Source organism: Emys orbicularis, chromosome 10 (assembly GCF_028017835.1).
Source record: "Emys orbicularis isolate rEmyOrb1 chromosome 10, rEmyOrb1.hap1, whole genome shotgun sequence".
Classification (NCBI taxonomy): domain Eukaryota; kingdom Metazoa; phylum Chordata; order Testudines; family Emydidae; genus Emys; species Emys orbicularis.
Genome location: NC_088692.1, coordinates 68,735,282 through 68,749,226, shown reverse-complemented (window position 1 = coordinate 68,749,226; position 13,945 = coordinate 68,735,282). Strand labels below are relative to the sequence as shown.

Genomic DNA, 13,945 nt, shown 5'->3' with positions numbered 1-13,945 from the left:
CTATGCACATTCCATTTTTGATAATTACATTTTGTGCACCTATATTGTTCCAATTGGAATTTGACAAGCTCTAATACCCCCAATTCTTGTGAATAATAACATGGGACTACAAGTGATTGGGCTTAATTTGTGTCTCATCCAAAAGACAAAATCAAACAATATAGTGTCCCCAAGCACTGTCTGGCATTCTCTGTATTTATTTCATGCTAGAGAAAGTATCTAGCAGCTAAATCTTAGGACTGCAAGTAGGATTTATTTCCTGTTTAGCAACAGAGATCCCGTGTGATGATGGACAAGTCGTTTAACTTTGCTTCAGTTTTTTCCACATTTAAAATAGGAATAACACTAAGCTTACACAAGTGTTGTGAGGCTTTAATATGTTGTTTGTAAAATACTTGGAGTTCCTCACATAGAAGATACTATATACGTGTTTTAGAGTAGCAGCCATGTTAGTCTGTATCAGCAAAAAGAACAGGAGTACTTGTGGCACCTTAGAGACTAACAAATTTATTTGAACATAAGCTTTCGTGGGCTACAGCCCACTTCATCAGATGCATAGAATGGAACATACAGTAAGAAGATATTTATACATACAGAGAACATGAAAAGGTGGAAGTACCCATACCAACTATAAGAGGCTAATTAATTAAGAGAAGCTATTATCAGCAGGGGAGAAAAACTTTTGAAGTGATAATCAAGGTGGCCCATTTCGGACAGGTGACACAAATGTGTGAGGATACTTTAACATGGGGAAATAGATTCAATCAGTGTAATGACCGAGCCATTCCCAGTTTCTGTTCAAACCTAAGTTAATGGTATCTAGTTTGCATATTAATTCAAGTTCAGCAGCTTCTCGTTGGAGTCTGTTTTTGAAGCTTTTCTGTTGCAAAATTGCCACCTTAACGTCTGTCACTGAATGATTAGAGAGGTTGAAGTGTTCTTCTACTGGTTTTTGAACGTTATGATTTCTGATGTCAGATTTGTGTCCGTTTATTCTTTTGCATAGAGACTGTCTGGTTTGGCCAATGTACATGGCAGAGGGGCATTGCTGGCACATGATGGCATATATCACATTGGTAGATGTGCAGGTGAACGAGCCCCTGATGGTGTGGCTGATGTGATTAGGTCCTATGATGGTGTCACTTGAATAGATATGTGGACAGAGTTGGCAGCGGGATTTGTATTAAACTCAGACCACTGAGTAACCTAGGAGCTCAACTCATGTTAGTGCTAATGCATTTTTTATTATAGTAGTGTTTGGTATTAAATAGTCCTAACACTTGTTACTTAGGGCTAGTGGTTTTATCTTCCTGCTAGGAAACAAAAAGTAATCTAGAAAAGTTGAATGTATGTTAGTCCCTGATCCTGGACCATTAAAGTCAATGAGAGCTTTGCCATTGACCTCAATGAGCATAAAATTACATCCATATTGTATAGATAGAGATGAAGGAAGATTATTCTGTTTAATCATTAAGGTTGTAAATATGTGCTCTACTTCTGTTGTCAGCTATGTGACCATCTTACCTACTGTATTTTCTTTTAAACAGGAAACTACAGTAAAGCAACTTCAGTCTCCCCTTCCATTACCCACAACGCTTCCACTGCTTTCTGCAAGTATTGCTTCAACAAAAACTGTAATAGCCAACCCTGTGCTGTACTTAAATAACCACATCCATGACATTCTTTACACTATAGTACAGATGAAATTTCCACCCCATCCTAATATCGAAGATGTAAAGGTAAGGCAAAAGAAGTTCTCTCTGAATTTGAAAATGAGATGATATAGCTATTTGTATGTTTGTATATGGTGAGAAGGGAATGTGTGACAGCATGGAATGTGTGTTTCAGATGGCCACATTACTCACAAGTGATGACTCTTAAGTTGAGCAATACAGGTAGTCTCAAGAAAAATCAAACTCACTCTTTCAAACTTTGTGGCAATATATCTGTTCTCCCATAATCTGGGTAAATGTTGATATCTTGGCACTTGGCTGTTTCCTTCCATCCATTGACTAGTGCAACAGCCTTTTAACCCAGAGCATAAGTGACCAAAAAGCCAGTCCCAAATCTGGGCCTTTGCTACGTCATTGAATCTCAGTGTTTATGTTGATCAATGAAATACATTGTTGCAGAACTGACCACCAACAATGCCCTGGGTGGAATTAAAATGACAATTATGTATTATAGAAGGTCTTAAAATGTATTCCGACTTGGAAGTGAATCCTCTTAACTCATGTATAAACCCTGGGCCTGATAAAATTGCCATAAATTGTTGATTTTAATTAAGCTATGTTGATTTACACACACTGAAAATCTGGCCCCATATTCTGAGCTGAAGAAACGCTGAAGCTAAAGACCAATGTGTTCAGAGGAAGTAAACATAGATGACAAAAGTCCCAAAGAGTTTAATAGACAAAGACATGGTTTACGGGTGAGTTAACAGGAGTTACTTTCAGATGATCATACTGCAAATTTTAATTCAATATTGACATTTAAATGGAAAAAAACCTGGAAAATAGAATGGGTTGTCAAATTGTTGAAAGAATTAAAAAAAAATAAAAATCCTTTCTGGCATTTCCCTCTCCAGCTGGTCATCTCTCATTCTCTCCATCATTTTCTTCCTCTCTCTCCATTTAGCTCCCTTCTCCATGCCTTTCTTTCTGCACTACAGCTCAGCCAGTCTTTCCCCCCATAATAACTGATATTTTTGCATGCATTTTATTTCAAAACTGAATTGAGAAAGAAAAGATGGCATTTTCCAACCAACAGTATAAATAATACAACAGTTATTCTGAGGGCAAGGACCTGGCTGACCAAGAGGAATGATGGAAGGGGAGATGGAAATAAGTTAAAGGTTTTAAAAAAAAATAAATAATAAAATAAAATAAAACCTCCCGCACTTTAACAGCACCATTTTCTTTGCTTTTTGGACTCCATTTTTAATTCTTTTCTGTAAATATTGAGATTTCTGCCTCGATTGAAGGCAACAAGAAGCTGAAGTATTGTCCTTGCTGGCAGACTGCTGGAAAATTATGCAAGAGAACGGTTAGAGAAGGCTGATTATAGTTGTGAGTAGAGATGTACATATACACAGTACAGTTATTGCAGAATTGCAAAATAACCATACAGTGATTATACAGCTCTTCATACTAGCCAGTTAGCGTATCAGGATATTGAGAAATAACTGTATATTATTGATTATGTAGATCAGATGTCTAGAACCAATCAGAATGGCAGGATATTGCATAACAGAAAATTGTAGTTATTTAATCTGCACTCACTGATGGTGGTAATTCTATTTCAGTGTAATCTAAATTGTTTTGACATTTACATAATTAGAGCATCAGTCTTAGGCATGTCTGGGAGAATGGTTTTGATTGCAGCATTAGATGCAACAGAATCCTGTGTGTAGCTAAATTTTAATTTACTTAAAACAATTGGGATGTAATTTTTAAATTAGTATATTGTACGAATAAAATAAATCACAATTAACAATTCCTTTCTTCATGCGATGTATAACTAGTTAACTCAACATTTGTGTTTAACATTCAGATTTTCTCAAAAGCCAGTCTCACTTAATTTGTTAATTGTGATTTTAAGAAAAAATTGCAGTTTTACAACTTTTCTTATAAAATTTAATATTGGATGATTTTGTTTTAGGTGCATACACTTCATTCATTAGCAGCTTCACTTTCTGCATCTATTTATCAAGCTTTATGTGACAGCCACAGCTACAGGTAAAAATTGAGCTCTTCTTACAGTTACGTTTAAAATGTGTTTTTGGTTTTCACATAAGAGCAAACTTTCAAAATGTTGGTTCTTTATGCATTTATGTTAAAATGTGAATTAAGCACATATATACTCGTGTGTACACACAGCCAGGCCTAAGTTCAATGTGCAAGACTTTGTGCACACATGTATATAATGCAATTAATGCATTATGAAGAAACGGTGTGAATGAAGCTAGTTTTTGTTACATTCTTGTAACATTTTCAAGATAAACTATATGGGTGCCCTCCATTTGCCCAGACAATTTTAGATGAATTAAATTTAATACCAAAAATGGTTTAGTAGATTTTATGGCACGGAATAAAGAATAAAAATATCTAGTCACTCAACCTATGATTGAGGCTCTGTTAGAAGGAGAACACTTAAAAGGCAATTTTCCACAGCAGACACATTGATGCATAGGAGCAATTATTTCTTATACCTGACAGATGAACAAGTTTCAGATAGTTATATGGCCAGCTTTGAAAAGAGTAGAGAATAAATACACCTACAGATGTGAGGGCATTTTTCACTTTTCACAACACATTTTCTGATTACTAAAATCTTTGAAAATGAATCTTTTGCTCATGCCCAAACATACAGACAGAGAGACTGGAATGTAAAAGATTGCATGCAGACTAAGATTAGCACTAAACGTTAACTATTTTTTACATTGTAAAAACATAATGACTTTACTCAGTCTTCTAAAACTGCTCCTACACACTATACAGAATTTCAAATGTATTTTCTGAAAAATTAAAGACTAAAATGACTTGCCATATATACACTATACTTCATTACAAGAATATTCTAAAATCCTTTCTCATTAGAAAAAATTGATTTGTGTTTAGCAGTCAAACAGAAACAAATCAGTTTACAGGAATGGTTTATCAAGGACTGCTTTTGAGTGATCGACGCAGACTGAGGACAGAAAGCATTGAAGAACATGCAACACCAAATTCAACTCCTGCTCAATGGCCGGGTGAGAAAAAACTAAGTTATTTTTCACAACAGTATGCCAACGCCACTTTTTCAGATGTCCCCCACTCTAATCTGTTTCTCACTTAATGTCTTGATTTTTCTTGTGACTCAGAACATGCAGTGACATCTACAAATGCACACCGGGCTTAGTGTTCAAGCCAACAAGAATCTTGATAGCATACATTAGTCATCTGAAGATGCAGATATCAGATATGCTTCCCTTATTGAAAAATCTATTTTACATTCTTGCTTCTTAACTCTTGGGTGAATTCCATCAGCATTTAACTTATGGCTCCCGTATGGGAACAGAAAGATGCTCACTGTGCCCCAGATATCTTCAATGAGAGAAAGATCAGGATCCAGAATGTAAACTTGGTTCCCTGATGATTTCTTTTCTGGGAATGACCATTCCCCTAAACTGTCCCATCCAAGAGAAGTTCTTCAGGTATTTTGGCCATGGCCTCCTTAGGTTTTATGTATGTATTTTGTAAAGTTGCACAAGGCATTATAATGAATCTATTAAGAATTTAGTGTTTACATACAATTTTGGAAATACTCATATGGTGCAAGAGTAAAGGGGATGAGACCTACTCTTAGAACCTCATGGATAAATCTGAACTGCCTGTAGTATTTACAGGAAAAGAGGCACAGTTGCAAAAAAGTCTCAGATGGCGTTATAGTGCCATAGAGTTTAACGCCAGAAGGGACCACAAGGTCCATCTAATCTGACCTCCTGTAGATCACAGGCCACCAACTCTATCCAGCACCCACACACTAAACCCAACAAATTAAATTAGACCAAAGTATTACAACCCACTGGAGATTAGACTATTATCTACCACAAGCAGAGGGGAGGGACCGAGGTGCACCAGTGCCCCAGGCCACTGCAATAACAGAGATATGCTTAAGTGAGATATACCCAGATAATCCTGGCAAGTGACCCACAGGCACATGTTACAGAGGAAGATGGAAAAAACCCCAGGGTCAATGCCAAGCTGACCTGGGGGAAGATTTCTTCCTGACCCCACATATGGAGATCAGTTAAACCCTGAACATCTGAGCAAGAACCATCCAGCTACACACCTGAGACAGAATGCTCTCAGGCAAAGGTCTGTCTTGGAAAGGAAAATCATCTGGAAACAAATTACAATCTATTCAGAAATAGGGGTAATAAACTTATTTCAGATCAAAGTACTAAATGGCCACTCAGAATTCTTTGTTTAGCATGAAATGAATATAAGAAAAATACTGACTTGTTTTTTGTACTTCTATGAACTTCTTTAAGTCTTTTCTTTTTTATTCTTGCAGGTGTGAGCTCACTTATAAATCTCTTAAATTCAACTCAGGATGAGGACCAGCCAAAGTTAAACATTTTACTTTGTGAAGCTGTCATAGCTGTTTACCTAAGTCTCCTGATACATGCCCTTGCTACTAATTCTTGCAATGAATTGTTTCGGCTAGCAGCCCATCCCCTGAACAGTCGAATGTGGGCTGCTGTCTTTGGGGGAGGTGTGAAACTTGTTGTGAAACCCCGAAGACAATCTGAAAATATTCCAGGTACTTTGTGTTGATTAAATTTCAGACCAATAATGTGCATTCATATAATTTGGGGGAAAGACGAGTTCAATTTCCTTTTTTTTAGGTTCCAGGCACATAGTTTAAAAATGAACTTTTAAATTCATAATGTTTGATAGTATGCGTCTTATATCAGTTCTTAACCTTGGCTAAAAGTTGTATTCTTGCCAATCCATACTGAACAAGAATTCTAAGATTCTCATTAATTCCTTCAGTAGGATTATGCAAGTCCTAAAAATACCTTTACCCCGGACGAGGTTATTTTAGAAGGGGGGGGGGGGGAGAGAGAGAGATGGTTAGCTCTTGGAGGTCGGTATTGTCTTCATATATTTCACATAACACATTGCGGGTCCTAAAATATGACACACACATTAGTTATTGACTTAATGAAAAAAGCAGTTGAGCAATTGGCATAGTCTAAACTCTTTACTGCTCTCTGGCATATTTTTATCCTTTTGTTTGCATAAAAAATTGTAAGTTTGATGAGACATAGGGTTTTGAATCTCCCAAAACTTAAATTAATCTAGAAGAGTTAAAATTATCTGTAGACTTACAGGACTCCTAAAGGGAAAAGTACATTTTGCAGTGGAAGAGTAATTCTTGGCTAATGGTTTTCAGCCAGTTATCACTCCTAGTTCAGTACATATTAAAGGCTCCCCAGTATCTGCAGCTCTGTTTTCCATCATTACTGATCATCAGGTGTGTGTCCTAGTCTGTTCAGTTTTCTAGCTGTTACATATGAGGTTTGAGTGTCTGCTTGGCTTAAGTATGATTATTGATTTAAAACGGAACATACTGAGACAGTCATCCAGTTTTCCTTCATTTAGAGCTAAGCAAGAATGAACGAAATAAGCAATTATTTATGCTCATGAATGAAGCAGTTCTCAGCTGTAGAATATAATTTGATTCTACATAGCGCTCTTTTTGGAGTGTCCCAAATCCTTGTATAGAGTCTGAGATACTGGTTTTGACAAAGGGCACACACACTCTTTTAGCATTAACTCAGACACCACCCTTGTCCTAGTAATCCTCTTGCTCCCCAGTCCCCCGCCTCTGCCCTGCATGTGTGATGGATTCAGAAGCAGACACTTGATCTGATTTTTGAACAAGAAGAGAACACAATTTATAGTTCATAAAGGTTCTGACTACTGAGCTGAAACATGGATAGTTTCCATTTGTTGGAGCTCTGAAAGATAGTTATTAATTTCTGTGTTTTGGAAATACCATGGGGCTACATTGTGCTAAACACTGCACATAATTATAATGACAACTCAGTACCTACCTCAAAGATCATACAGTTTAAGTAGATTGTAGATATCAGTCCTAGGTATGAGAGGTAATACGTGCTACAGTATGTATACCATTCCGATGAATTTGTGATTTGTGTGTCTCAGCTAGTAAGTGAGGAAGAAATATTAGTTTTATTTTGGCAGACACTGCCCCTTACTCATCTATGCTCTTCTCCACCTTTTAATTAATTGCTAATTCATTTTGAGAAAAATCAAAGGAATGAAAAATGTATTTAAGTGGAGTTGAATTAAGCAGGAAGTCATTTTGTGTGTGTGACATCAATTTTAAAACTGCTCTGGTATAATTATGTAAACGTTAAATCTAGCTTTATAAAATTTTAATGGCACAATGGACACATACAGCAAATAAACCCAGTTTGAGGATATTGGCAAGCAGAATCTGAAAATCTACACATTTAATTTTATTTATATTCTGTACTGAATTAAACATATTTGTTTAAAAGAAGAGAGTCCTTTAACTAAGATAGAACCCCAGTTTTGAAGCTTTTGTAGTTGAATTTTTAAAATGTTTTATATTACACAAGTTAGGTTCTTAATAAATCATGGAAAGCAACAGTGTAACTTAAAATTTCACCTGTCAACTGATAGATATTTTACTATTGGTAAAATATAACAAGAACTACTGGAGCCCTAAAGGTGATCACTTTTGATGATGTACTTTGGCTGCCACTTTGAATACATACGTGTAATTATCCTCCCAAATGGATGCACTTTTCCTTGAAAATCACTCAAAAACTACACTGGAACAGGCAATGAATAATCAGTCTCCTACTCGACCTAATTCTGGTAAAACAAAATGCTGAGACAGCAAGACAGAAAACGTAACACTTTTAACAAGTCACCACTCATCACACCAAATAGCCGTGCAGTTGCTGCTGGCTGTGATGAAGAATATTTACCCCAGAAGGATGGTGAGCAGCTTATATGCTGATTGCTATGTATTTTCCAGTAGAAATGTTTCAAAAAGTATTGGCATATGGCATGAATTTTAAGAACTGGTTTTATTTTAACTGGGATTGTCTTTCCTTTGTAACTGAGTTTCATTTTTACTATTAAATTGTGGAAGAAGTAACTCTGAAAAGTAATTTGAATTCAGACAGACATTTTGAGTGAAACTTTTCTGAACAGTATTTTTATTCTCTACTAGTTTTTGAAGCTTGCTAATAACTCTTCGTTTTGCAGTAATTACATATTTTAAACTGATTTTTTATTGAATTAAATAATAAAAGTAGATTATGTTGGGTAGGAAAATGCTGTAATTATCTTACCTATCTTATTTATACTGCTTAACTTTTGCAATAGCTAGAAAAATATTCCTAGATGTACAGTCAAAGACTTTCATTCAAGATAGATTCTGTTTTCTTTAAACCTACTAGCTGCTGCTGCAGTTTCTGATGTTTCAAAGGACAGTAATGAAGGTTTGTAAAGATTTGCAGTGTAGATGGATGTTAGTGTGCTTTAAAAAAGGAGAATATTTTTAAATCTCTATCTTCTTTATTATAAAGTAAGTGTAAATCTTCAGTTTTGCCTATCCAAAACAGCACTCATTTTTGAAGTCCACATTCATACTGTGTTTGATTACATTAAAGAAACATTAAAATCAGTCCTCCCCCGTAGATTTTCCTAAAATGCCAGGGTAAATCTAGATTTCCTTGATTTACGAAAATTTCAATTTAGTGAAATTATATACATTGTTTTCTCCTTTAGAAAAATCCTACTGTATATGGGTTCAAGCAGGAATTGGTCTAAAACTTATTTTAAAACCTGTAGCTCCTGAAATAAGAGATATTACAATTTCTTTTCCTAATGCATGTGGCATAAGAATGGTAACTCTAGTTGGATTATTTATATGATTACACTTACTTTATTTAGAGACATATTTAAGGAATAGTACCTGAAACGTAGTTTAGCTTTGATTTTGTTTTAAACCTATAAGATTTTATTATCCAAACACTTTAACCAAAATTCATGGTTTTGGTAACTTCATTTAAATTCTAAAATTAATCAGTTTCTAAAAATAAACTATGGATAGCATTTGTTTCTTACAATGATTTTAGCTATCTAAATTCATTCAATTTAGCACCTCCCGTTCCTTCAGAAGAAATGGATAAGCATCGTCGTCGATTTAATATGAGAATGCTTGTACCAGGGAGACCAGTAAAAGATAGTGTTGTACCTCCACCTGTGCCTGCAGAAAGGCCTTCTTACAAGGAAAAATTCATTCCTCCAGAACTCAGCATGTGGGACTATTTTATGGCAAAGGTAGGGCATTTGGTGTTGAACATAGTGGAATCAGAAGATTGTCTGACTTTTAAAAATTGAAAATATAAAATTAAATACTTCGTACAGAACACATGCATCTTTCCCCCCTATTTTAAAGGGCAAAAACAACATTTCAAGAAGTGTTTTCATTAATGTGCCTCACAACCTGTAAAAAATGTTTGCAGGTTGCTTTCCCCACAGAAAAGATGAAAAAGTTACATATCTGTTATATAACTTCCAAATATCAATCTACTTATCAATCTAGCACTCTTCTGCCAAGCAAAAAATAGTGGAAATGAGCATTTTTATCCTTGCTACACTCTTATTTTTGAAGGGAACATCTAACTTACAATTTAGGTATATTAATAGATTTATATATCAAGATGCCCTGTTTCACTACTAAGTTATTTAAGTGACATCTAAATAACTAGGAGAACATTAAATGTTTAAAATATTGACAGCTCTGAAGAGTTATTATTATAACAGGTTTTTGTCTTACATTGCAGCCATTTCTTCCTTTATCAGATAGTGATGTTATATATGATTCTGATGAAAGCATTCACAGTGATGAAGAGGACGATGATGCTTTCCTTTCTGACATACAGATCCAGGAACACAAAGATGCCAATTCTTACAGGTTAGTGGAAACTATACCATAGTTCAAAAAAAAAAAAAAAATCCTTAAAGTGTTGTGTGTTCAGCTTTTCGTCCAAAGCAAAAGATGATATTATTGGGCCTCTTTTCTGTTGTGAAGTATATTTTACAGTATCTATTCATTTAACAGCCATGGGTTTACAGAGGTGTTACTGAGATAAGAAACTGGCCTGAATAATCTTAATTACTGACACTGATGTGCAAAAAGGAAAGAATTCACCTTGACTTTCAGTTCTGATTGAGTTCGCAAGTAAAGTAGCTAAGTTTTTTTTCCCTTCTGCATTCACCTGAGCAAATAAACTGGGCAAACTTGATTTCAGTCATTGAGACACAACGAACATCCCTTGATGTCAGGTTTAGTGTTACTTTTCGGAGTAGAGACCAATTTTAAGTGTAATTTGAATTTTCTATGTTAATTTCCTTTTTTGTGTGGGTTAGAAAAAACTTTTTAAAAAGTGTCACAAACATAGGATGGCATAAATGAATGAGTCACATCCATTATGAGAGTGGATGAAAATAAAAGGTCTTCCATCTACATTGTATCAAGTCTTTTCAAATCCAGTAGACTATAAATGGAACTATTGCATTGTACTATATGAGAGTGTGGAAAAAATCTTTGATTTATACCATACCAGTGATTCCTTTCCATTCATTTTGAGGTAATGGAAAGTTCTGTAATGTGGACTTTCATTTGGCATTGCCATGAGATTATTATTTGATTCCTGACTTTACATATGTTTCCCTCTTACGCACCCAGGGAGCTATGTCCAGGTGCCCTCTGCTAGAGGGAAGAGGATGATCTGGGGTTTGGAAAAGAGGGAGGGGAATCTTCTGGGCTCCAAGGAGAGTGACTTAACATGTTTAATATATAAAGATCTTACCTTGCATTGCAGTAGGGGGTTCCTATTGACCCTCAAAACTCACTAAGTAAGCACTATTCGTTATTTGTTATAAATGCTTTTCTCATATATCTACATGGTTTGGTGAGAGAAACTAAATTGTGTCCTACAGGTAACTGAATTTAAATTGTACTTTACAAAATGAAAACTGTTCTTTTTCTACAGCTGGGCTCTTATACATTTGGCGATAGTAAAACTAGCTCTGTACAACATTAAGAACTTTTTTCCCATTGCTGGTTTGGAATTCTTTGGTGAGTTAAATTCTGACTTCTATTTTACCTTGCTCTATATACGAGTTAGAGAAGTATTGGCATTTATATATGAAAAGTTGTTTTGCACAATTGCTAACAGATGGAATTGTGTGTTTTATTTCAGGTTTTTTAAATGCACCCATCCAATATTTTTTTTATCCTTTTCTGTAAGTTCTGTGGAAGCGCGCGCACACACACACACACACACACACACACACCCCTTCCCTATGCTTATTAAACGTAAGCAGTAGAATACTATGTCCGACTATGGTTGTGGATTTTTGTTTTGCTTTTAGTTTTACTTAGTGGTTTTAGGTATCTGGATAAATTCTGCCCTGGGCTGTTACTATCCAAAAAAGAAAAAAAATCTTCATAATATTGTCTCTGCACTTTACTGCAGGATTCATTTATTGCTATTAATAGTATAGGGGTTTTATATTGGTATTAAACCTTTGTGTTCCACTTTAGATCTGCCTGTAACATCACCATTGGGTATTGCTGTGATTAAAAATTTGGAAAACTGGGAACAGATCCTTCAAGAAAGAGTGGATCAGTTTGAAGGCCCACCACCGAACTACATCAATACCTATCCCAGTGACCTTGGAGTGGGAGCTGGGTCAGCTGTTCTCCGCAACAAAGCAATGCTTGAACCTGAAAACACACCATTCAAGTAAGAAAAGCTTTCAGGAAACGGCTATCCAGACTTTATTATAACTTGACAAATGCACCTTTTGGGCAGAAACAGTCATAAATTATCTAGTGGATTTTTTAGTTAAAAGAAAACGGTGAGGTGGCTAAGCCAAATAAAACCTAACCTACAGTGGCTTTATAGTTGTACCTTAATGAAAGCAGCATAATACAGTGCCTATTTTTACTGATGATTATGTTTAATTATTACAAATACTATCTTTAAAAGGACAAAGATAACTTAAATTTATTAGTGCCAGTTAATGAGAAGGAAAGGGGAAAAAATAAGGAGAGGTTGGGATGCAGGAAGAGAATTGAAGTCCCTTTGAACTGTTAGTGCTTACTTAAGGCTTAGATCTTGCTAACACTTTGGTGGAACTAGTCATGTGCTTAAAGTTAAGCTAGTTAAATAAGTGTTTGCAGGATCTGGGCCTAAATTAATGAACTTGAGAGTTTGAGAAGTTTGCAGAACTGACATATGGTTTATCCACTCATCTGCCCATGATTTGCATAGTTGATGCTGCTACAGGTTTTTGTTCCCAGTTCATTCTGGCAGTTCATTTTATTTTTTACCCTATTTTTTCAAAAATGAATTGCAATAGTAACTTTCATTTTCAGTCTGGGAAATATTGTATACACTTCCAGGCTAGAGTCACAAAGAAACGTATACACAGTGACGCTGAGCATTGCCATGCAGAAGTTGTAGGTGCCTAGAAAATCACTGGGCTTCACAAAGCCTGAGTTCAGTGCCTAGGCTCCCTATACAATGAATGGGGAGATAGCAGTGCCTCAGAATGGGATTCATAAAAGCGAGCACACTAGGTGGCTCCTTGCCTAAGCTACCCAATGGGAGATGCCAAACCAAAGGGTGCGTGCTAAGCCTTGCCCTTCTTGAAGATAGGTGCCTACATTGAGGCTGGCAAGAGGTCACTCCCTCAGCTTGGTTCTCGGCTGCCAGCCCTCCCTTGGCATTAGGCAACTGCACTGTTTTAGCAAGAAGCCAGGGGGCGAGAGAAAATGGAAGGCTCTCCCTCGTAACTTGTAGGCCAGTAGTTAAGGTATCCTACATCCCAAGTGAGTACCCTAGTTCAAGTCCACGCTGCATCTGAGGAGGAGAGAGGATTTGAACTGCCAGTTAATCATCTGTGGATAATAATAATAAAAAAAAAAAAGTCATTGAGGAGGGGAACTGGATCCTGGGTCTCTCAACTCTCAGGTGAGTGCTCCAACCACCAAGCTATAAAGTCATTCATGCTTGTGCGCACTCTCTCTCACTAGGCCAATGATTCTTTCGCTGTTTATCCAAAATGGAACAGCTTCAGCAAAGACTGAGGGAACCCCACATCAGAATATCCCAGAACCCAGTACCTAAATGGTTCGGGGCAGTTGAGCAGTGGTTTTGTAAACTGATTCTGGGATTTAGGTGCTTTTAAGTGGTATTCAGGTGCTTAAATCCTTTTATTAATCTTTGGATAACTTCTTCCCACAGTTTTACTTGCATTTTTATTCTACACATATTTTGTTTGTCTGCTTTTTCATGCACCATTTAGTAGAACAA

General features: G+C 36.1%; 1 protein-coding gene across 7 annotated transcripts in view; it reads left to right on the top strand.

The window, feature by feature from the left end:
• Window positions 1–13,945, top strand: part of DMXL2 (Dmx like 2) — a 119,754-nt gene that overhangs the window by 86,210 nt on the left and 19,599 nt on the right. For 4 of the 7 annotated variants that reach the window (XM_065412499.1, XM_065412497.1, XM_065412495.1 and 1 more), the window contains 8 exons: window positions 1,548–1,739; window positions 3,661–3,737; window positions 4,623–4,750; window positions 6,058–6,306; window positions 9,715–9,896; window positions 10,403–10,533; window positions 11,615–11,700; window positions 12,169–12,370. In XM_065412499.1, the coding sequence (XP_065268571.1) occupies window positions 1,548–1,739; window positions 3,661–3,737; window positions 4,623–4,750; window positions 6,058–6,306; window positions 9,715–9,896; window positions 10,403–10,533; window positions 11,615–11,700; window positions 12,169–12,370 (1,247 nt within the window). Of the gene's footprint in view, window positions 1–1,547; window positions 1,740–3,660; window positions 3,738–4,619; window positions 4,751–6,057; window positions 6,307–9,714; window positions 9,897–10,402; window positions 10,534–11,614; window positions 11,701–12,168; window positions 12,371–13,945 lie in introns of all 7 variants that reach the window. The other 3 variants (XM_065412494.1, XM_065412492.1, XM_065412496.1) reach the window with 2 other exon arrangements.